Below are 25259 nucleotides of genomic sequence, written 5' to 3' on the forward strand. Positions count from 1 at the left end.
TAAAACCACAATTTAGAATTTTTCAATCTTCCTCAGAACGACACATTGAGTACAGCACGTTTCTAACAGTATTTTTTTCTGGAATAATTGTGATTTTATTGTACTTTATATGCAGTAAACATCCTATAAAAGTTAAAACTGCCTCCTCTTTTACTTCATGGAACTGCTTTGCAAATTCTAATGAACTGATTTACATTCCATAGAGCTTATCAGATCTGCATTAAAACCAACAAAAAGTCCTGTTTACTTCAATGGACTCTGATAATCACACCACAAGCAGGGACTACCACTGTTTTTTCTGTAGATTATCCATCATATATAATCCTAGGATTTCTTTTATCAACTTTGATCAGCAGCAGGTCTGGCTGTTGGACAGCTGCTCTGGATTTGAAAATCACATCTTTCCTTACCCATACATCATTTGGTGGTAGGAGATTCAGGCATATTGAGGCAATTATTGTTTTCCATGCTTTATTTCTCATCCAGTGGATTGGCCCCAGTTACTTTCTATGGAAATCTGGATTCTGTTCCGTACAGAAACTGTTTCTGTCCAAACTTTGAACACTCAGGTTGAATTTTAGGTGCCACTACTTCATCCCACTGTTCACAGAGTCATTCCCAGTCACAGCTATGCCCACAAACAGGGTCCTATTTCAAAGTTGCTACTCAGTGAGTAAGGGAAATCACACATCAGCTCAGAGAGTTGCACCATTCATGTACTTCAAGGCCACTTGCTGGCTTGGAACCACGGGAACAGCTCAATCTTCTCTAAATGAAGGGCAGCCTCTGCCTTAAACTTTAGTTAAAGTGTTGGAAAAGTTGGGAGTTTGTCAGCCAACACTTCCACTATCAGAGTGAACTAATTGCTGGAATTAAGGTGATGGTGTAATGAAAGGAGGAGTTCCCTGACACAGGACTGGTGTCTCTGCTCAGCTTGATGAGAATTTAGAATGAACATCATGCCCTCTGGACATGGTATTTTTAAGTATATTCTCCCCTCTTCCATCTCTATCCCCTTTCTATGATTCCAGCCTTTGAAGTGATGCGTGTGTCTATCTCAATTTGCAAATTTCTGTTCAAAGGGGTCATGTTCTGTACTAAGGTGCATTTTGGGCAATGGAGAGCTTAGAGAACAGAGCAGAAAACGCTTTTTCCAGTAGTTGGTGATGGAAACAGAAGCTCAGGATTGCAGTTCAACAGCCCCATGACAATATCTGAGCTCTCCCACCTACAGAGCGCTGCCCTATGCCCAGAGCCAAGAATCATTTCCTCTTTTAAGCACCCTGAGACAAAGGAACATCAAGAGACCACAGCTGAAAACTGCTGCTCTATTATTTACATGAACACACTGCCTGCCCTGCAGTCCTAACCAGCAATCCAGGCCATCAGCATGTGTACAAAAATGAACACTTATGGAAGAAATTACAAAATACATAAAATTGTCAGTCAGGGTGTCCTACAACTGCTCATTCTTGTTGATGCAAGAAACTGAGACACCAATTAATGCAACAAAGACAACACAAGAGCCACGAGTGACCCCTCTGTTGTCACCTAACTCAACACTGTCCCTTTAGCAAGCCACAGCCAGGCTTTTGCTGGCACAAACAAACAGCAAAAATATTTTCTATCAACAGCAAAACTTCAGCTCATGCTTACAATTCTCAGGAAATCTCCCTGTGATGGAGCAAACTTTCAGAACTGGACCATGAATGAGATACCTCTTCTAGCAAATGAGGAAGTTTTGTGTATTCCAGTCATTTTTGTGACTCAGGAACTGCTGAACCAGTAATTCTTGTCTCTAAACATTTCACAACTAAGTTACAAACAATTCATTTGCCTGACATATTTTTCATAATTCTGAAACATTTTCCTTAAATTCAAACACAAATTTCTGATCTTTTCATGTAAAATGTCTAAAAATTTCTACAAGAAAAGCGATTTTCACTTGAAAATCTGAAATTCTTCTCATCCTAAATCTCTAATTTATGAAAAAGCATCAAAAATCTCAGTGAGCTGTCAGGCAGCTGTCTTGGTCACGGTGACATTTTAGTGGGGATCACAAAGCCAAGTGCATACCAGCTGGAAGGGGAACTACTGGAGCAGTTAAAACTCTGTTTCTGCAGGTGACAGTAATTTTAGAACCTGCCTCTCCTTCCCCCTGCTGGACTACTCCTCATCCTCATTATTGATGTGACTTCTCCTTCCCCCACACATTCAACTGCCCTATAAACTCGGCCAACCCTCAACCTGTGCTCTGCAAAACCCAATCTTCTCCTCATAACTGAATCCCAGGATGGTTTGGGTTGGAAGGGACCCTAAAAATCATCCCATTCCACCCCCTGCCATAGCCAGGGACACACCTCCCACTATCCCAGATTGCTCCAACCTGGCCTTGGACACTGGCAGGGATCCAGGGGCAGCCACAGCTTCTCTGGGCAACCTGTGCCAGGGCCTCCCCACCCTCACAGGGAAGAATTTCTCCCCAAAATCCAACCTAAATCTACCTCCCTTCAGCTTAAGGCTACTACTGAGGCCAAACTATTCCTCTACATGATCACATTGTGCTTTTAGGGTTTGAAGGAGTGCAAGCTGCTTTATCAAGAGCTCATACCCTGAAAGGAAAAGGTCTCACAGATCCAGATAACCCAAAATATCCAACCCTAATTGCTGATTTTCCTCCTCAGGCTCCCGATTCCCTGTACACTCTATGAACACATCACATTTCATTCCCATCCCATCCCAGTCTTTTGGGTGACATACCCTGACACAAAGCACAACATTTAAAACCTCCCACCATGTGGCACTTGGGGACATGGTTTAGTGGTGAACATGATGCTGGCTGATGGTTGGACTCGATGATCCTAAAGATCTTTTTTACCCCTAATGATTTTAGGATTATGTGAATCTGTGACTTCTGGAAAGTAGGTGAGAATAATTGAGTATTCTAGATAGGGAAGCCATGGGGAAAAAAATCAAGACTTCATCACTATTTTGTTTGCTCACGCAAAAGTTGTGAAAACACTGTGGGTTTTTTGGACTACAGTTCTTCTTGCAGTAAATTAATTATTCTGCCTCTAGTTCTGTTTCTTATCAGCCAGGTACACAGGGAAAGAATGCAGAATGTCTGAAATTCCCTTCACAGCCACAAACCTCAGCCTGTTCACAGTCTGAAAAGTTCCTAAAAGCTACAGATGAAAAATATGAAGCAATATGAACTTAAAAGGAAAGAAAAAAAGCAAAGGAGCAGGCACAAGTAACTCCTGCAAAGGCACACTGCTTTCTAGACAAAGGGCAGCTGTCAGCTGAATACCTTCCATGAAGAAACCAAATGATCTCTTTTGTAGGAAATGACAGTGGAGGATTAAAATGAAAAGTGGCCAAATAATTTACATGAGATGAGAATCCATATGATGGTAAAGAATGTAGATATCCTTGAAGCCGTTTCATTTCAATAACACTGAAGGCTAGAAAAATTGCAGATTCAGAGAAACCCTCTTTCTTTCAGGGATAATGTGCTTAGGACAATGATGGAGAGGGAATCCATCTCAGCCCAGGGCTCTGTAATGCAAGGAGAAGCCTCCCCCCGACTCTTTACCAAGGTGCCCCTCTCTGAATTCCTGCAATAGCTGCCAATCTTTCTTTTTTTTAACTTCTGTTCTCGAGGCTGAGATATCAGATGCATTAAGCAATGCCTCAGTAGTGTTCCTGATAATCCACAGTGGAAGTTTTGTTGCTTCCTATCAGCTTTGCAGCTGCCAGGGAAGTGTCTGAAACGACAACTGCGGAGCAGCGGAAGGACAGGGAGGGTTGGTGCTTTTCCAGAGGGCTGGATAAGCAACGAGATAAAGCCCCCCACAACTGATCAAAAATCCCCCAAGTTGGGGAAATTCTTAGTTTACAGCATGACCTAACGGTTAAAAGTTCCAGATGTGTCAGGGGTTCAAAGTGGAGAGGCTCAAATGTGCTGCAGGGTTAACAACTGATGGTGCAGCTGCAGCAGAAGCACTCTCAGGTGAGGTCACTCAGGAGTGGGGACACAGGGAACACACTCCTCACTGGAGGAGGGATAATTGACCTTGCAACTGGTAAGAGACAAGAATACACAGACGGATATTTACCGAAGAACAGCAGACCTGCTGCAAGCTCACTCCCTCACTTCTCTTCATGTTTGCATCCCCGGGTTCCCACCTCCATCCCTGTGGGAGCTTCACCTGCGAGTGAAACATCCTGGCGCTCTTGTTGGGGCTCTAACTCCTCTGCTGGAGACCAAAGAGTCACACAATGGCTTGGGGTGCAAGGACCTTGAGGGCCATCTCATTCCACCCCCTGCCATGGGAAGGGACACCTTCCACTATCCCAGGTTGCTCCAGCCCCTGCCTAGCCTGGCCTTGGACACTTCCAGGAACGGGAAATTCATCTTCCCCGAAACTCAGGCTGCAGTCCAGCTTAACACAATTTAATCACAGACCAAAGGGAATGATCCCATCCTCTCCTTCACTCCCTTTTTGCAGGAATGTTTTGTGCCCGGCTGCCTCCCTGGTCCAGCTCCCCACACGTGCCAAGAGCAGTGGTTGTGCAGCCAAGGGAGGCGGGAGGACATGGCTGAAAAGGCAGCTGGGCTCAGCTCCTTCCACAGCAGCTCCCAAAGATCCTCTCCAAGGGATGCTGAAAGCAAAGCCAGAGCCACGGGCTCGGCCACCAGCCCAGGGATGGATGGAAAAGGAGAACTGCCCAGCTCCCATCCCTGTGGATGAACAGCAGCTTGTGCTGTCCCCAGCGATGGAACTCCCGCCAAACCCTCCGGTGTCTCAAAATACTCGAGGTGAAAGCTCTCATTTGGCTCTGATAAGATGCCTGTAATTTCAGCTCCCTATCTGGTTTCCCTCCCAAGAGCTCCTCTGCTTTCCACTGACAAGGTACAGAAAACACTCAAATGTAGTTACCTATTTATCTCTCATTAGTACATTTATCACCCCAGTATCACCCAGCAGCCAGAGGTCACTGTCCCAGTCTTTGTGGCTTTTAGCAGAACTATTATTCAGGTTGTCAAATCAATGGAAATATTTCTGAAGTTAGTCTGTCATCTGTGCCTGAGATCTTATCTCGGCGTGGCATGAGACAGACTGTCAGAGAAGTGACATTCAGAGCATAATCTCATCAGAAAGTGTAACGACTGGTTTATTTCCCAGTAAATACTGGCCAAGAATATCACTAATGCCATTCTCAGCGAGGTCAGCAGATGACACCACCAGTTTTATCTACTGATATTTCTACAGATTCTCTAGTAACGACATGGGTGTCAACTAAACCCACAATATAAAGTCTTTTTTTTTTTGACAGCAAAATTAAAGCTCAAAGATATCCTCTCTGCAGATAAACTCTGATGGAGCTGAGAGCTCCTTCCCCCAGGACTGCAAAACATAACCAGGCAAGGATGGGAAGTGCAGGTCTCTGGATGCCAGGAGATGAACTTCAACTGAGCATCAGCTCAACCAGATCTTCTAAGCAGCAAAACAAATCTAAGAAAAAATCCCTAACCTGGAAAAACCACTGATAAACAGATGGCAACAGCTCCTGATGTTTCCCCACACCACCATCATTTAGCCAATGGATTCCACAGGTCCATGGATTGAAGAAACCACTGCAGGACTGCAGCTTGACCTCTTCTACAGCACTGACAAGAGGTCTCTCAGCAATTCTGGAATTAAGCCCAGATCTTCTGTCTGACCTGCTGAAATACCCAGTCCCAACATAAAAAGTTGGGGGCTTAGCCAATGCAGAATCTACCGTAACTTTAAATCACCTCTGGAAGATAAATCTGCAAAAATCCTGCAAAAATTTTTTTTAAAAGAAAATCTCTCTCATTCCCAACTCAAGCTTTCAGGCCCAGGGTACTGCCACACTCTGTCCAGGGACAGCACAGTTCTTAAGCCTCTAAGAAATGTTTCATTCTTGGATTTCTTTTCATTGCAAGTGCAAATCTGGAGGAGAGATCTCACCAGCACTAGATCACTCGGAGCACCAGACACAGAGAAACTGAAATTATTTCACACCTCAGGATGTGTTTGTGTACATAAATTCCAGAGCCATGTCAGTACACATTAAAAACCCTCCCACAACAGAGCTGACTCTCAATTCTGGTTTTACAAATCGCTGTCTAAACTCTGAGAGAATCATTTTACTGATGTTTCTTAGCAGGAATCTCCTCTGCCACGTAGATTAAAATGCCAAAAATACACCTTGCACTGGAGTGGGTAAAGCTGGATGACCTTCAAAGCTAACAGAACAACAAGGTTTTCATTCTTTAAACATCACTTTCTCAGGATTTTGACAGCAGTCTCCAGGACCACAATCCTATCAAGCTATTAATATTATCCTAAAATTTGTTTAGAAACAGAATTAATTGATAATAGCTCTGAAAGCCTCGTACTTGCAAAAGATAATCTGTGCCTCCTAATCTTTCCCACCCTACTGTTGAGATAATTAACAATTAAAAAAAGAATAGTTAAGACATCTGAGGTGGCGATTTACTCTTCCTCGTAATTGGATTTGGTGATAAGAGCATTTTTGAAATTACACAACAGGCCTCTTCTGAACGGCAAGATCTGGAGTTTGCAGCAATGTGAAACACACAGGTACTTTCTGCTTAAGGCACCTTAAAGACACTGACAGCTGGAATCCTGAATGTCCTTAAACTTATCCTTAAACCTACTGGCACCACCAGACTCCCAAAGTCAACAGAGTTCACTAAATTGTTCATAAAATAAAAGTGGACATTTTTGGAAGCCAGCAAGTAACCAACACATCAAGACATGATAAAGTGAGAATTGTCCTGCGATGTTTCAACAAGCAGTTGGTGTGAGCAAAAAGCACCTTCAAAGCTCTTCCTAACAAGGCATCTAAGCATGAATAACAGGATCTCTTGTTCTCTTTTATTTACTTGAAATATTTCAATTGAGACCTCCACGCTGCAGGGATATTTATGTGCGTTAAATCCGCTGGACTTCGCGAGCGATAAACAAAACCGTTCTGCAAACAACTGCGAAACAAACATCTCATCTTCATTTTCTAATGTGGTACAGGGCAGGAGTTATTTCAGTTCCATTTTGGATTATCTGGTCTTCACAAGCAAAGCCAAGGCAGGGTCAGCCCATGGGTGAAACATCTGCCAGGAGGGATGAGGCCCTGCAGGAATCAGCCCTGGCCCACCCACTGGGAAGGGCTGTGCTGCTGGTGGTGACCCACAATTCCAACCAGACAAACTCCAATCAACACTGAGGGTATTAAGGACACCACTCACAAGACAAGAGAGGACTCCAAGGCTTTGTATGGCAACATAAATAAATAGCAAAACTTGGATTTTACATTATTCAATGCAGAACATCTTTCTCTGCTCTCTGGAAGAAAATATTCCACTCAACAGAGCCAGAGCTCGGTTTTCAGCTCATCTGGTTGGGTATTCCTAGGACAGCCTATCCCTGCCTCAAAACTGTGCTTTAGTGGGAAGTGCAGGCCCGGATGTGTGTAAATAATGTCAGTGTGAGCACCAAGGCCCTCAGGTTGTCCTCACTTTAGCCCCAGGAAGGTTTTAGTTCTTCTGGCTGGGAATACTGGAGCCTCTCTTTGTCCCAAGCTTCCAGGAGAGCAAAAATACCAATCATGAGATTTGGCATTAATCTCAGTATAAACTGACAGCTCCCAACATCACCATCAGCATTTTCCCTCAAAAATCCCCAAGTTTTTGTTTCCAGTTTCCAGTCTCGGACCAGACTCGGCTCAGCTCAGCAGAGCCCCCACTGCTGCTGCATTTTCAGAAAATAAAAATTGGTTCAAATAAATGAAAGGATCCTACAGGATTCCATAGACAAGGCCAATTCCTGCAGGATATCCAGCACCCGAAGTCAAGATGAAATCTGACTTTGGGTTCAATACATGTATTTTTCCTAACACCTGGTATCTCCAAGATCTGGGCCAGAACTGTTATCCCATCACCTGCTGTATAGCCAGGTAGCTGAAAAAGGTATTTAAATTTTTAATATCAATCTATTCTGCACCTTGCAACCTAAATACAACACAACAGATGGACAGAGGCAAAGAAAAATGAGAAATAATGAATGAACCCAGGCCAGCAGTGCCAGTGGATTTAACTATTACAGTGCCAAGACCAACTTCAGAGGTTCTTCATAGACAACATAGCAAAAAGGAGATTTAAGGGAAGTTTTAAGCCATCAGGAAACTTTGGGATCCTTAAAGAATATTTCTCAAACCTGGCAGTAGCAACATCTTTTCCTTTATTTGCTAAGGATTGTTCAGTGACCATGCACCACCATTGGGGAGAGGAAATAGCTGAGTTTATTATCCAACTTTCTACAGTATTTTTTTTGCCTACAGGATTGTGAACAGTTATCTTGGAAATAATAAACTCCAAAGACTCAAAAGATTATTTCATTTACCAGCACCCATCATGTTTCATATTTCAAGAGCGCTTTTTATACCCAAATCATCAACTCCTTTAAAAGTATTCTGAAATACTTTTTTTTCATCTTACTCTTTAATATTATTACAAGAATTTACAGGAAGATGAACAGCCAAGTTAAAAGATACAGAGCCAAGAAACCAGATCAAATCAATCCATAGCTCCTTATTTCAAGAGTTGTGCTCCCTACCCCGAGCCATGGGTTTTGCCATGTGTTTCCTCTTAAATGTCATTGTCACCCTCGCTCAGATCAGCCGAGTTTCCTGAGGACAATCCTTTTAGGAGGCATGACTTCAACAGTGAGTAGTAAAGCTCCAAAAACAACTGAGGACTTGTTGACCAGAAAAACTAATTATTCTTACCATTTCTGGACTTTGGTATTGATAAAGTGACAAATGGGAAATTATTCATGATTTTGGAAAAGACAAAGATGAGTATGAGATAGGGTAGAAAGGAAAAACATAACTAAGAAGGGGCTGAAAAATTCAACTAATGGCTTGGAAGACAACAATCAGGGATAATCCTCAAGTATCATCTCTGGAGCATCTTAAAAACAAAAACAGCTAATGATCCTGGCAGAAAGTCTGCACACAGTGATGAATCTGCTGAGGCCAAAGTCAGAAGCCACATCACTACAGTGAACTGAAGCACCATAAAAAGTAATAGAGAATTCTAAGGGCAAGAACTAAGAAGAAATTTAACGGTGCAGCACCCAAGGTCACCCACTTTGGGAACAACAACTTTGCAGGCACAAAAAGATCATCAGCTGGGAAGATCAGGTTTTGTGAAGTCACTGTGACCAAAAGATACAATGCAACAAAAGCACCAAAAAGGCCAAGCCTGACCCAGCTGAGGATGCTGCTATTCTCAATCCAGAGAGAAAAGCATTATAAAAGGCACATCTTCTATGCTGTTGACAGAGCTCCTCACACACAGCAAAGTATTCAAAACGAATTAAAACTCCAAAGGAAAATCAAACAAATAAGAAAGGTCAGCTGTGCTATCACCAAAAAAAAAACCCCAAAAAAGAATAAAAAAGGAATCTAGGATGTGGTAGTGAGTTCTGTGGCTAAAGCCCATATGGTTCTCTGACAGAACATTCTTTTAGGCTGTTTAAAGTGCTCCACAGTCTGACCAAGAGCCCATAAATACATGATGCAACAACTTAAGAGTCTGACTTCGGAATTTTCCTCCCTCACTTCTCCTCGTAATGACTCTGTTTATGACTTGTGTAAAGACCTCACATCTGTTACTCGATGGCAGAGAATTTCCTCTGGCTGAGGTAGGGTTGGACTCTGTTCAGAGCAGAGCTGCAGTGAGAGTCAGCAGGAATGCTCTGCACAGCTCTGGAAAGCAGGAGAGGGAGAATCCAACCGCGCTCTGGGCTGGATGGTGCTCCCGGATCCTCCCTGTTGACAGGAGCAGCAAGGCCAGAGGTGACAAGGTGCCAGACTGGTTCTGAATTCCTCCTGAATGCTTTCCAGATCACTCAGGAAGTTAATTTTGTAATTCTCGTCAGTGGGTTTGTTCCAGGGGTAACATCACACACAGGCTGGGTGAATCCTGCTGTGAGGAGTGACTCTTCCCTCAGCTTGGATCTGTTCTGGACAGCCCAGTCATAAAATGCAGCCTGAACGTGCCAGGGGCCACTTCACATTTTGTGTGACAAGTTTGTCAAGTTTCCCTGCCTCCTGAATCCATGTTAAAATAGCTGAGAAAATAACAATTTAGCTGATTAATACCAGCTTTTTGTTCCTAATTCCTTCTGTGTCCTTTAAACAGGACAGTCACAGGAACAACAACACCATGAGGGAAGTCTAAGACAGCTCGAAGGGAAAGAAATCACAGCACCAGACTTGTATTTTTACACTGTCCTTACAGCAGGCAGCATCTAGAGGTCTCAACATGATTGTAAAGAGCAGGAGGTTCTGTGCATGAACTCAGCACAAGCCCTTGACTCACTCAAGTTGTGCCCTAAAACAACTGGCACTAACAGTTACATTAAATAAAGTTCTGCAAGGTGAATTATTTATACTGGATACAAATAAAGCTGATCTTTTTGAAATTCACAGCAATTAACGCTCCCACGGTTGAACTTCATTTGTTATCTCTGCACTAAGCAAAGCATTGCACGTGGAAAAGAACAAATTCCAACTCCTCACGTACGTGAGCAGGTCTAAATCAGTTGTAATTCTCAGGAAAGACTATTCCAAGAAGAGAAGATACACTCAATCAATACACAAAAGTGATCAGCAGAAAAACAAATGTTGGGCTTGAGGTCAGAGAACAACAGGACTCGGATTCAGCTGCTTGTGTAAGGGAATATTCACCCTGGAAATATGGAAATCAGTTCTGCTTGGGTCCCCACTCACCTGCCCCAGGTCACTAAAAATTGAATGTAAGAATAGAAAAGGTCCAGAGAAGAGTGACAATTAATATCATTAGAGGCAAGGGAAGCCTTGGTGTCTGAGAAGAGATAAGAGAGTGACTGTTAAGTTCAGAGAGGAGATAAATGAGCAGCACATTGATAGCAGCACATACAAAGAATGATCCCGGATAAATGCAATGTTCGGCCTTATTCTTTCTCATGATACTCATGCCAAAGGGACCTTTGACTTTTTAAACACATTTTAGCATATAAAATGAAACTAGGTATAATTAGTTCTCCGGAAGTACCCTGAAGACCTTAGCAGGATTTAGAAGGAATTACATATTTATGTGAATAATAAGAATGCCCAGAGCTGCAATAGCAGGATTAAAAACACAGGATAGGAGATAAGAGCTTTTTTTCACAGCCACATAGCTCCTGGCCAGGTGTGAACCAGGCACAGGATGGAGAGGACAGGTAGAAAGAATGATAAACACCATCACTATTATCACCTGGGATGAGATCCTGCTTCTCACCTTCAGGAGAAAAGGGACAGAACACTGAGGATCTCAGCTGGGGCTGGAGAAATGCAGTAGAATACCTGGACTAGAGAAGAATTCCCATTCCTAAAATGTGGGTTTCCTGCACCAGCCAGAGCTGTTACAGATCTGACTGACAAAGTTGCTTTTTCTAAACACTGATTTCAGTTATTCTGACCTTGGCAGATACAAGAATTTTATCTGAAGTCTGCTGCAAGGAGCTGCCCCTCCCACAGATCATCTTTTTATTATTTTTAAAAAAGAGAAACAGAGAACACAAGGCACCTGAGCTCTTAGAAAGCAAAATAACTCATGAGGTGCTGGATCCTTGAAGAAACCAGAGTCTGGCAAGGCTTTGGACAGACATCCTTGCATTCTGTTTTACTGCCTGCAATCTGCCAAACAACTGGGATTTGCTTACAGCTGATTAGAATAGGAAGCTTGTGTATTATGCATGTCTGAGAGGGAACAGAGCTTGATCTAATGCAAAATAAGGCAGATCCCGTGTGCCAAGCAGAAAATGGCTGCTCTTGCATTTTATGAAGACAACAGAGCAATGACCCTGAGCCAAACCACTTGAACCTTTGCACAACCAGATGATCTTGCCTGTGTCTGAATGGTAAAGTGAACTTTGCTGGGTGCCTTTGCAAAGTGCCTTTGCTCAGATCTCGAAGCATTTCAGGAGCACAAACAGCAAAGATCCTAAAAAAACCCGCTCCCTGTGTCTCAAAGGACTTAATGTAGTTGAACCTCCCCCTGGAAGTTGCTGACTAACAAACACCTTATGACAGGATTGAAAGAGCTGGAAAAAAAATATAAAGAAATCACCTGATGTTTCCCTCTGCATTAAGATCAAGTATCTCAGAACCATCCTGACAGATTTCAGCTAATTTGCTCCTGAAAAATGTTCTGTAGCTCCTGTAGATAACCTGCTTAGTGCTGTGCCATTCCTGAAGTCAGAAGTTTTTCCTAATGCCAATGTTCCTTGGTAACCCAAGAATTAGAGGCTTCTGGCACTTTTCCCTTGGCTTGACTCATCTCCCGGGCTGGTAGTGGATATTTTACAGATGAGAACAGCGAAGTCACCAAAAGGTTCAAGGACACCTGAGGGTCACAGGGACAGCAGAGATAATTCCCAGCCCTCCTCACTCCCAGCAAACCCAGGGAAGATGAGCAGCATTCCCGAGCCAACCCGTGGCCATCGTTATATTGATGAGAAGCTGCTGTTCTGTTTCTAACAATGTAGCAGCCTAATGGAAGAGGCCAAAGGACATTACTTCCTGCTCTGTTGTCAGCTTGGGAAGGGAGAAACGCAATGAATCCCAAACTTAAATCTCCTCCAAAGCCTTGCACAGGAAACTTAGATCCCCTATGGGGCCGGTATTAAGGTTCTGCTGGAAGACATAACTAAGAGTAATGGGATGAAATTAACTAAGAAAATTTCCTAACTGAATTTCAGGAGCTAATAGAGCTCTTGTTTTCCCCAGGGAAGCCGTGGAAGCCCCGGCGCTCGGGAGAGCTGCAGTAAAAGCGCTTTCACAGTCGGAAGGATTTCTAATAAGGCACGTCAGGCCTCATCTCACTCGGGGCCAGGACCATGCCCAGGGCACCGCCTTGGGATCAGGGTGGGATGAGCCTCTTCCAGGAGGGGAAATGAGGCTGAACTTCCCAGCACCACGATGGGAATGCAGCAGTGACTGGTCTCAGCACGGAGATGACTTTCCTCAGCTTGGGTCCACTTCAAAGGGGGAACAAAACCAAAACTGGTCAAATCAGAGTCTGGCAGTGATGGCACAGTAATTATGGAATTATGGAATGGCTTGAGTTGGAAGGGACCTTAAAGATTGTCTTGTTACAATTCCAACACCTTCACTATCCCAGGTTGCCCCAAACCCATCCTTGGACACTGCCAGGGATCCAGGGCCAGCCACAGCTTCTCTGGGAATTCCATCCCAGCCCCTCACCATCCTCACAACCAGGAATTCCTTCCCAATATTCCATCTAACCCTGCCCTCTGGCAGTTTAAAGCCATTCCCTGTGTCCTGTCCCTCCAGCCCTTGTCCCAAGTCCCTCTCCAGCCCTCCTGGAGCCCCTTGAGGCACTGGAAGGGGCTCTAAGGTTTCCCTGGATCCTTCTCCAGGTGAATAACCCCAGTTCTCTCAACCTTTCCTCATAGGAGAGGTGCTCCATCCCTCTAATCCTCATGGACCTAATGCATCCCTGTTCCTTGCAAAAATCACAGGATCCCTCTTCCACGATGCCACCACACCTGTCAGTACAACCACGCCTGTAAAGAAACCAGGAACTCATCCAACTCAAACCAAACAAAATCAGAACAAAACCAAGCAAATCAAAAACCTCCACGGAAAATTGTCATCTTTTTGTTAAATTTCCCTTCTTGGTGCTCCCAGCTGTGCATTCCTGTCCTTTCCTGTCCTTTGCCCCAGGACAGCCCTGGCACAGCCTCAGTGCACAGCAAGCTGAAGCAATTCAGGAAAATGCAGGGGGAAATAAAAAGGATTTACTTTTCCTGAAGCAGGCTGAACTGGCTGCTATTTTCATCAGACAAGAAACATCTCTGGCACAGCGCAGGGCAGCAGGAGCAGGGAAACTGAGGAGGAGGAATTGAGAAGGGTGGTGAGGCAGGATAACACCTAAGGATGAGCTGGTGACAAACTTAATTCAGCTCAGCTATAGCACGAAACTGTACCCCCCTATCTTGGGAAATCTAAACCCATTCCTCTTCTGAATAAAGCCAAGTGAAACACCTGACTCTGTTTTGCCACCTATGAAATGGGGATGATGGGGATCTATATGATCTCAGTCTTAGTTAATTTAAATGCACCTTTACAAAAGGAGCTTCAGAAGCACAGACAAGTGTTAAAATAAAAACCCAGAGCCATAAAATCAAACCAAATAACCCTCAACCAGAAAGCAAAGTCCCTGCTCCCTAGACAAACTGAAATATGTTCAACTGCTGAATTATTCATTTTTGTTTGGGGCAGAATTTACAGTTATTTTAATTTAATCTTTGGATAAAGCATATACTTAAAAAACAACACTCAACTCCCCCCCCAGTCTTTAATGGCACTCATGAAAAGTGCCTTAAAATGGGTATAAAGTCACTGATTCTGCTGCCAATCTTAGTTATTTTTTTGCCTGAAAAAGGAGATAAACCTTTATTTCAACATATGATTAGAGGAGAAGCATAAATCACGGGGGGGAAAAAAAATAATAATAAAAAAAATAGACTGACAAGACAACCCAGCTTCATTTAAAAAAGAGAAAGCCCTAAGGGAATTTTCAATTTCATACTTCTAATGAGAGGGGTTGAAAAGAAGAAGCAAAGCAGAGGAAAGAAAAAAAAAAACCCAACAAGATCTGTGGGACAAGACGTAACAAAACAAGAACACGAAAGTGAACCAGAGAGAGGCTTTCAAGTTTAACCTCGGGTTTGCACAGAAAGGACTCTTGCAGCCTTAGCTCCGCTCCCAAAGGAGGGCAAAGCCACACAACAACATCGACACACTCAAAACTCAGCATATTCCATGAGCAGGAGGCTCCAGAAGAGAACAGGTCAAGGTTGGCATCAGTAGCACTGCAGTTGTCTGAACCACACCTAGTCTGCAGTTAAATATAGAACTTTACTTTCTGGAACTACTGCTCCTCTTAACCTTCAGAGCATAAATATGCAGGGAGATAGCTACAAAAAAATAAAAAATAAAGGGATAAAGAGACCTGAATCTGTTGTCCAAAAAACCTAAGACCAGGGATTAATAAACTACCCTGGGAGGATTCCAAAAAAGCAGTAAAGGCTGGAGAATTGAATTACAGAAACCACAAGCAGCATCCTGGAAATCCAGTATAAACCAATTAGGTCCTTTAATACACATACCCTCTACTCAGACCCTTAGGTACATCAGACATTTCAGGATATGGCCCTAACTTTAATCTTCATTCCATCAGGTTGGCACCAATATAATAATTAATTGAACTGCAATTTTTTGTTGATTTAAATCTCTTAAAAAAAGAGAAACTACCCCTTCAACCCTCACCCTTCTCATTCAGTTCATGGACCAAATCCTGACCAGTGCTGCGAATTTTCAATTGGAGAGCCTGCTCCTAAACAGCAAATCCCTCTGATTTTTGCAATCACATTCCGATTCTTCCCTTGAAGTGCTCTCAGCTGGTCTGACGCATGACCTTTCAGCAACTTCAGTTTTTACCAACTGAATCCGAGACAAAAGCACCAGGCACAATTCAGTGATGGAGCAGGTCAACACCCTCTTCCTCACCCAAAAAATGTTTGCATTTCAGAGGGAAGGAGGAGTTTTGCAGAGATTCCCCTAAGGTCTGGATTCCATCCTCTTATCTTCAGGCATCAAACTAAACCACCAAAGTCAGTTCTAATTGCAGGAGGCAGCCGGAGAGGAAGGTGCACAGAGCCCTCCTCTGAGTGCATTAGTGGGATGGAATTGTCTCCTGGATCTGTTTCTCCTTCCTGGACAGGTATCAGCCCAAATGAATGAGCACTTTCCTGAGGTTCCCAGAGCAGCAGCTCAAAACCAGGTGCCTATATCCTTGTGTGCACCAACATCAGAGCCAGAAGCTGCAGGACACACACACACAGTGCTCTGAAAGTTGCCTTTCATTAGGGAAAACAGTCCATTAAACAGAGATGCCTCCACTCAGAGTCAAAACTTAATCCTGCAGAGGAAAATGCAAATTACCAAACAAATAGCACCAGCCCACAGGCAATGCCAAACACCATTTTAGCGGCCAAATGCTTATTCCTGACCCTGTGGCACCAGAGGAACCTGATCTGCTTGGGCCAAAGGGTCTGGTTACCTTCATCCTGTTGCTGTTATGAGTCATATCATGGACAAGCCTGGAAAACTCCAGTGACCTGGAAGTGAAATTAGTGACTTTTTTCCAAGGGCTCCCAGAGGAGCGTTTTTCTCCCACTCTTTCAAAACTTGTCACATAAAACAGCTCATCCTTACAGCTCAACTAGGCCTATTAAAGCACAACAGTTAAACAACCATATTCCCAGCCCGCTTTATGGTGTAGTTTTATTGTCACACAACACTTTTACTGTTCTTGCCTTGAGTAGAACTCCTCAGCTTTGCTTCCCAGTACCACACACAAGGCTGTGAAACCCAGCACCCACAGTGACCTAGCCAAGAGCTTGGTAAATTCATATTAAAAGCCAGGATTAAGACAATGTGGCAGCAGCAGAATAAGCAGAAAACCCTGGCAGCAAAGCCCTTACAGAGCACAAGACACAGAGAACAAAACCAAGAACAACAAAGAAGAATAATTTAATGAAAAATTAGATCGAGCTGATTATATATCTGCATTCACAACTGGATGATTTCCAGTGTCAACACCAACTTGATTCTTTCAATACCCAAATCTCACACCTTTCTAACAGATGTACCAAATCACCACAGGTTTTTTAACTTCTAGAGTGTCCCAGCAGAGACTGGCTTGAGGACAGAGGTGGATGAGGAAAGGGTGGCTTGCTCAGCTCTCTCTCTGCTGTTTCCCCAGCAAAGGAGTCTGAGGCACAATCACGGTTCAAACAGCAAATAACAGCAGTTGTTGCAGTTTGGGCCAGACAGAAACCAAGAAGAAAAACACCCATGCCCAAAGAGCTCTAATTCTACTCCAAATAAGCATTTCACACACAGAGAGCTGATCAGGAGACGGTGCTGCCCTGAGGGCACATAGAGCTGTGGTGGTTCTGTCCTTCTGCACACACAATCAGGGCAGTCAGAGGAGCATTTCAAAGCGCTAAAGATCCTGTCCTGCCCCTTGTTCTGCCTCTGTGGCGAGGGACACCAGAGAAACACAGGCCCCAGCACTAGCAGATCACAGGACTTTGCATTAGTTGGGTCTAACAAAGCAAGATTTCAAACATTTACATTATTTGCTTTGGGGAAACATCCAGGCAAAGCCAAAAATATCAATGCAGTGACAGGCCAGAATAGGGAAACAAATACTCAAGTTACTGGTTCCAGTCCTGCAAAGACACAGAAGCGTGTCCAGCTTGGGCTCCTGAGGGAGCTCAGGATTTCGGTCTTAGCTCAGGCAAAAGATGCTTTTCTGCTCCTAATCAGCTCCCAAGACCCCCGTGCAAGCAAGAGGAAAGGGAAGCATTAAAGAAATGGTGAAAGCACATCCAACAGATCTGCTGGCCGAGGTCTCACTGGGGTTGCAGACCAGAGAGGAGTCTAGCACACGCAGCCATTCAGACCTTCCATGGAAAGGAGGTTCCTCAGGCTCTCAGAGGGGAGAAAACTCCTCCCAGCCATTTAGCCCTGGAGAGAAACAAGCATTCATCCCTAAACTACATCCAACTTCTCCAGCCCTTTTCTCTTGTACATTATCCACAAAAGAGACATTCCTGTAAGCAGAGAGAAAGGCAAAGCCTGCCCAGGCTCAGAGAGGAGAGCTGGGAGCTCTAATGATCACCTGCCACTCTGCATCTGGATTTGAAAGATCCACTTTGCTCTGTGCTGCTCCCAGCTCCTGTAAAAGGGTTTTAAGAGCCTTTTTGGACCAGTAATCTACTGCTTGTTAGGCAAAGTTCTGCATCCCAAACAATTACGGTACTGCCAAAATGGCAGTATCCACTTTAAAACACTACGAGGCATCAGGGACAAGGCAGGAAAGTGGGAAAGGAGAAATGCAGAATGTAAAGAGCTTGCAGGACCCCCCAAGAGAGCCTGGATCAGGATAAGTGGAGAAGTTTCTGCAAAAGCAAAGGGAAGAGCTGAACACCAACACTCTCAGACTTAGCTAAGGACACGATGTCCTGGGGCATACAACAACAAAGAGATACTGTCCAGAGCAGTGTTACAACTTTTTAAACAACACAAGAGGCAAAACAGCTCCTCCTACTCCATCATCACGAATTAGAACTCTTACAGGCTGGCAGGAGGCTACAACACATCCATGAAAACGACACTGGGGTACACCAGAGCAGGGAAAAAAAAGAACCCTTGTCTTGGCTTTAGAACTCCCATCTCCAAACCCTCTCGAGGAGCCACCACGTACCTTTCCATAACAGCCAGGCACTCCTTTCTCCACGTGAACCGACTGCCTCGCCGTAGTCTGAAGGTCCCAGAGGTAGCTGTGACTGGGGGAGGCGTCTGTCTCCATTCTGGCTCTTCTATTGGGATGGGAGCGGGTCTCATGCTTAGTGTAGCCCCTAAGGATAATAAACACTGTGTTTCCCAGGGGGTTAAAAGTCAGGCCCATCCTCTCACTCCTGCTCGTGAAAAAAAAGACAAGACAGGTGATGAAACCATTCAAACTGGAAAAAAAAGAAAGCGTTATCACAGATACCTTGAAGATACACAAAGCCAGCTAAATTCCCAGTTCCCAACCTCCAAGGTGGAAGGGGATGACCACGCAAGTCTAAGGAGCTGATGGGCACCTAGGAAAATGTCCTGTCTTCATCAAGAGGAAAAGGATCACACAGAAAGGGTGAGCTGTGCCCCAGCTGGGATTTATTTGGGTGGTGCTGCCACCTCAGCTGTCACAAAATAAGAAACAGCAGTTTCTATTTAATTACACAGCAGTCTCAGGAAGCAAAATGGGAATTTATACCAAAGGTATTTCAACGTGTCCAAAGAGCTGAGGAAATACCTGAAGCAGCTTCACCAATAGAAACACCTTGTGGCCTGGGCAAACATGGGCTCACGAGTGCCAGGATGCCTGAAAAAGCCACTGAAAGCAGATTAACATCACAACCTTCCTCTCCTGCTCCCCTTCTATGGATATATTTCTCCTTTCTGTGAATCTGAGCTGGAAAGCATCAGGCACGAGACAGGATTTGGCAAGATGCCCTCAGGAAAGGCCCCTTTGAAACTTACCCCTGATCCTTTCCACAACAGCCTCTCAGTTAATAAATCAAGATAAATCAAGACACTCAGGGAGATCGATCTTTCCTACATCCCTTGGTGAGGATGGGAACCTGGGATAGGACACGAGGACAGAAACCAGGGTATGTTCTGAAGGACAGCTTTTGTGCTCAGTGACTTCCCCCGTAAAGAAGAGAGACCTGTTCTAGCATGCAAAAAAAAAAATTTAGGAAAAAAGGTTGTATGAAAAGATAAATCACCCACAAGCATCCTGAGCTCCAGTGGAATTCCTGCACTGAGGCAGCTTGGACAGATCCAGGAGAAGCAGAAGCCTTGCTCTGGTGTTGGGAACACTCAAGAGCAGGGCTGTGACAGCAAACCCCTTTGGGTGCTCAGGCCTGATCAGAATGGTTGGGATTTAATCATCAAAACACACAGTGTTAGTGAAACAACACTGCTTCTACACAATGAAGTAAAGGGTCAAGGGAACCTAAGAGTTTAGCCAATAAACAAATTCCTACAGCTAAAAAGCAAGAAATGAGCTATTCAGGCACTTGGCCGTGTTCCTTTCCAGAAATGCACACGGAGTCTTTTCCTTCCTGCCAGGGGCTTGCATCTGTGTGAGGTAGTGGAGCCCAAAATAATTTACGAATGTTACCCAGGAGGAGTCAGTAGGAAGTGAAGCCCACAATCTCTGCCTTGCACACACAAGGCACGGTGCCTCTTCCTAATTCCCAGCTAACGAGCCTACACAGATTACTTGGTTCCATTGAAACATGAAATATTTCCTATAGTGCCAATTTACTGGGAGGCCGTTTCAAGGAAAGCTCCTTATCTGGTCTTTCTGCTACTTGCACAGTTTAGGGGGCTGGGTGGCTATCAAGTTGCCAGGCTTTAAATACACTTTAAAACCTTAAAAAAAAAAAAATTATCATTTTAAAAAGAGACAGGGGAGAACAGGAAAAAAAATTAGCTTTCCCGGAATTGTGTTAGCAACATACTTTCCCTACCTGAAGATTTGATTTCACAGGGAGAGTACAGGAGTATCAGTGATGCCTCACATCAAGCTAAGAGATGCAGAGTCCCTCCATTAAATTTGCCTGAGATTTTTCAGACAAAGGTTGAAAAAAATTCTGCACTGAAAGCATAAATTTTCTGCTGCTGCTACAGGTATGTTCACGTACTGAATATAATACACTTTTTTTTGTTTTAGTAGCCTTCCTAGATCAATTTACCCATTTCTCTTTTCTATGGGGTAACATCAATATCAGCAGCAGATAAGAGAGGAATATGCTGAGAATTACAAGCAAGTACCCCTGCACAGCAAGAGAGGAGCATCTGAATGCATAAAGAGGCCCAAAATAGGCTTGGATGAAAGTGTGGAAAAAAGGGCACAGGGGATGCCCTTCCAGTGCCTCAAGGGGATCCAGGAGAGCTGGAGAGGGACTTGGAACAAGGGACAGAAGGACACGACACAGGGAATGGCTTCCCCCTGCTAGAGGACAGGGTTAGATGGGATATTGGGAAGGAATTCTTCCCTGTGAGGGTGGGCAGGCCCTGGCACAGGTGCCCAGAGAAGCTGTGGCTGCCCCTGGGTCCCTGGAAGTGTCCAAGGCCAGGTTGGACAGGGCTTGGAGCAACCTGGGATAGTGGGAGGTGTCCCTGCCCGTGGCTGGGGGGATGGAATGAGACGACTTTGAACCAAATTTACCATTTATAATACACACATTTGATAAGAAACCTATGGAGCTTTTCCTCATCCTCCTCTTTTCAGTGAGCACCTGGGGATCCCATTTATTCTGCTCTTCCAATGTTCCATCACAGTCTTCTCACCACCCAGCTCCACTTCTTTATAACTTAGCAAGTTACATCCTAGACACCAGTTCAGATTCTTTTTATAAACCCCTCAAACAGCTTCTAAGGAGAAGTGAAACTTCTCTCCTGAGCAGACAGAGTGGAGAAAACACAGTATGAGGTTTTCAGTGTCTGCATCAAACAGCAAGACACCTCTGAGGGGTGTAGAGGTGAGCCGCCTGGGAAGAACTCCTTTCACTCACAGAAATAAAAGGAGACATCTCTCACTCCCTAGCAGTGCTCAGCACCTTTTCCTACAGCACTGGGTTTTCTCTGTGAATATTTTGTGTGACTGAGGATGCTGTGGGCGGGTTTGGGGGTGAGGAGGCAGGAGTGGTGCTCTCCAGCTGGAATGCAGCTCTCTCTACGTTCAAAATTCCTCCTGGCCAAGGCCTGCACATCCCAGGCACCATCCTGAAGGAAGGGAGTTGCTCTAAGAGCATCCCATGCACTTGCTGCTCCTCATCCCAGGGCTCAGGCAGGCCCTGCTGTGGAATGGTCACAGAAAGCCTCAGGCCATCTCCCAGCTCCAAAAAACCGTTTCCTGGCAAGTTTTCATTTGCAGCAAGTACCTATTGTACATTATCCTGATAAGAACAGATGCCTCACTGTATTTTTAGCCAGGCTGACCCCAGATCACACAATAAACACCTCTCGGTCAGAGCGAGCCGGGCTGGATTGAAATCAGCAGCAGCACAAGGTTCCCTACAGAGCCCATGGCTTGAAAAGGAGCAGAGCAGGGACTGTTTGCTCTGCAGCTCTGTGGAACAGCACATCACATCACCATCATCATCACATCACCCACCAACCATCCTTTCCCAGTGCAAACCTCGTGGGACAGTCAGCCCCTGATTTTTGGTTGGCTTTTCTTTCACAGCTAAACAAGAACCGCTATGAAAATAACAAAAGAGATGCTACATCTTGATAATAACAACTCCCTTTCATTCTCTCTTTTGTTCAAGGAGGAAGAGCCCACGGTTCTCTCCAAGGTGACCACAGCTGCCTTCCTATTAGAGAAGCGTGGCAGAAATAAATACCCAGCCTAAATGGAAGCAGTCTGTATCCATCTGTAACTTTAACACATCATTTCAAGGTGCCAGCTTCAGTTTGCACTATGCAGAGGCAAGAGACAAGCTGAAGTTACTCCATAACAATCTTCCCACATTGCCCAAGACCCAGTGCCAGGGAAACTAATCAGGCTAACAACTACCAATCTAAAAAAAAAAAATTCCTATTTATTTAAAAACGATGGGCTCTGAAAAAAAATCAGAACATTGCAAGATTTACTTATTGCCAAAATGCTCTCAGTCCTCCACAAAACACAAGACAGACAAGTGGTGACTGTGTGAAAAAAGCTCCATCTAAATGAAAAGCATCCCTATTAATAGGATTAAAGACCTTTTAAACACCAGCATTTAGCATTGACTTCTTCCCTCCAACAAAAAAGCTGCCTTTGACCCTAACTGGCAACTCCTTCCAGGAAAATTTACAATCAGTAGTACACTGGAATTCACAGCATTGCTATTAATTCTGACATCACTCCTACCAAGAAAACGTTGATTAAGACATTTTTTTGAGCAAGATTATTGCACATAGTAGGACAAGTGGGTGGTTTTTTTCCTGCTCCATGAGACTTCAAGTCTCCTTTGCAACGTTCCAGGCTGGTGCTGTCTGAACACCCACCACCAAGGATAGGAGAAACACAGAAACTGCCCATGCAAACCAGCAATCAAAGCCAGGCAAACAACAAACAGCATATTCAGGAGCTCAAATCCAGCTGGGAAAGAATGGAAGGGATGGAATTGCTGAGTCTCTGCCATATAGGACCAGCATCTGAACACCAGCAATGTCCTAAAACTGCCCAAAAGTTCCCCGGCACCAAGTCCTTTGGTTGGCAGATGCAGCACTGCTTGTGGATGATTTAAAGTATTACACAGCACATTTAAAAAAAGAAAAAAAATCTCTTTTCATGTATTTTTAAGTCATCATTTGCCTGTATAAGTACAGTAAAAGACAAGCCCTGCTGTGAGGACCTGAAGGGAAGGCAGGGATGTCACCCACAGGGAAGGGTCTCACCTGTATCCAGGAGATAGGAAAGGGAGATAAGAGGTGAATTCTACAAACTGGAGGAGCCAAGGGAAGGTCTGCCATGAGATCTCCAGTCCTTTCCACACAAACTATTCCCCCTTCACAGTTTATAAACTCATTATATCTGTCCTAGTTCTTCAAAACCGTTTCAATTTTAAGTTTTCTTTCCATTACTACATAAATTCAGACAAAAAATGGATTTATTCTGAAGATCCAGTTTTTCAAGATAAGGAATCATAGAAATTGGGGAACTAATAGTTACCAAAAGCCTCACTTGGCCCACTGATAACTCAAACCTGCAGGTCCTTCTGCACAGAGAGCTGCCTCTACCATTCAAAGGATTGAGATTTCCCTCCCAGAAGCTGGAATTGGAAAAATGGGATGTATGAGAACAGAAAGCCTCTTAGTAAGTGAGCAACTAGAAAAAAGCCCACGGCAGTCATTTCATCTCTCAGGATTCTTCCAAGGAGGACAATCTTTCCCACCCTAGAGAGAGTACAGAGGTGGCATCGCTTCTGTGGGAACAAGGGACAAAGCTCCACTGATTTCCTCATTTTCTGGCTCTAAGGAGGACAGCAGAACAGCTACTCTGTCTCCTAATCATAGGATACTGTCAGCAGTATCCAAAGCTTCAGCTCCAGGTTGGTTTTGTAACAGGGATTTAAATCCAGAATTCTCTGGGCAAGGCTGGTACCTCCCTTTACACAATTGTTCATAGCCACGTTAATTATTCTTGGTTACCTGGTCTGACCTGCAATAGAATAGATGGCAATAATTCAAAGCAGTGGATTATCCTACAATGAATAAATAAATACAGCCCCATTTTCCTCAGGTAGATTTTTCCCAACAGTAACAGGAAAACTGAAGGTTCCTCCCTCTACCTCAGCCTCTAAAAAGAAATCAAACGCTATCTGGTTCTAAAAGGAATTTAAGTGCATCCAAACAGTCCCTTGGCTTAGGCAGAGGAAACAATTTGCCTTTTACACTCCTTGAAAACACTGTTTAAGATCTCTTTTTGGGAAAAAGGTTACACTCAGACAACCACTCTTCAAGGAGTTTTTCCATGTCTAAAGCAAAGCAGAGTTAACGTCGATTCATTTCAATTTCAGCCACAACCTTCACTGTGGAAAGTCTTCCTGCCTTAGACACCTCTCAAGAGCAAAGGAGATGGGAGCAAAGGACAAAGGAGATGGGAGCTCATGGATATGGGGAAAAAAGAAGTTAAAGAGGAAGAAGTAAAGATTTTAGAGCTAAGTTAAACAAGGGTTCTGTTACTAGCAGAAAATACTATTTCCTAAACAGCTTCATGTGATACTGGAAATAAAGAATGCAAGGCTGGGAAAAATCCACACAACAGGTTTCATCTGGAGAGGGTTTTGGTGGTTTTTACATCTTCCAAAAACGCTCTACATTCTCCAGTACTTTGGAGGCAACACCTTCCATCAAAGGGAAATGTCTGGGAGTTACTTTGTAGGATAAAACCTGAGCCTTTCCAAGGGCTGACACTGGATGGTTGTACCCACGAATTCTGCTGACCCTCAGTACCACAATTCCAGCCAGTGCAAAAATCAAGGCTTCCTGGCACTTTTATTCTTTAAAACAATTTTCAGAAAAAGAAGCATCAACATCTTAAGACGCTCAACAGAAAAAACAGGCTCAGCTCTCCCTCTGAACCCACCCAGCTTAAATCTGAATTATTCTCAGGCCAAGCATCAGCTGGAGCCTCTTGATTTTCAGCTTCCACACAGAGCAGAAATTTTGAGGCTCTGTTTCCACTGGAATTTTTCTAAATAGAATTCTGGATATTGAAGCCAAGTTCACATTAGAGAGCCTGAGTTTTAAATTCCTTAAAACAATTACACAGTTAATTTAATAAAGCCATTGTTTAAAGGAAATTAAATGTAAATATTTTGATCTTTACAATAAAACTGTTACAAGGGAAAAATAAAAACTATGGTCAAACAAAATCTATGGAGAAGAACAATGCAAGGAAATTAATTCAACTGTGATTTTGAAGATTGCTGGTTAGTTAAAGATAATGAGGAGCTTTACTTCTCTGTTTG

At 43.9% G+C, this 25259-nt stretch overlaps 1 protein-coding gene across 9 annotated transcripts in view; it reads right to left on the minus strand.

Moving 5' to 3' along the window:
- Positions 1 to 25259, minus strand: part of HMBOX1 (homeobox containing 1) — a 118151-nt gene that overhangs the window by 22963 nt on the left and 69929 nt on the right. For all 9 annotated transcript variants that reach the window (XR_011150068.1, XM_069011858.1, XM_069011861.1 and 6 more), the window contains exon 6: positions 18446 to 18599. Coding sequence is in view for 8 of the 9 variants with exons in the window: in XM_069011858.1 (XP_068867959.1) it covers positions 18446 to 18599 (154 nt within the window). In the remaining variant the exon portion in view is untranslated. The remainder of the gene's footprint in view (positions 1 to 18445; positions 18600 to 25259) is intronic.

The sequence above is a fragment of the Aphelocoma coerulescens genome, chromosome 3 (genome assembly GCF_041296385.1).
Source record: "Aphelocoma coerulescens isolate FSJ_1873_10779 chromosome 3, UR_Acoe_1.0, whole genome shotgun sequence".
Classification (NCBI taxonomy): Eukaryota; Metazoa; Chordata; class Aves; order Passeriformes; family Corvidae; genus Aphelocoma; species Aphelocoma coerulescens.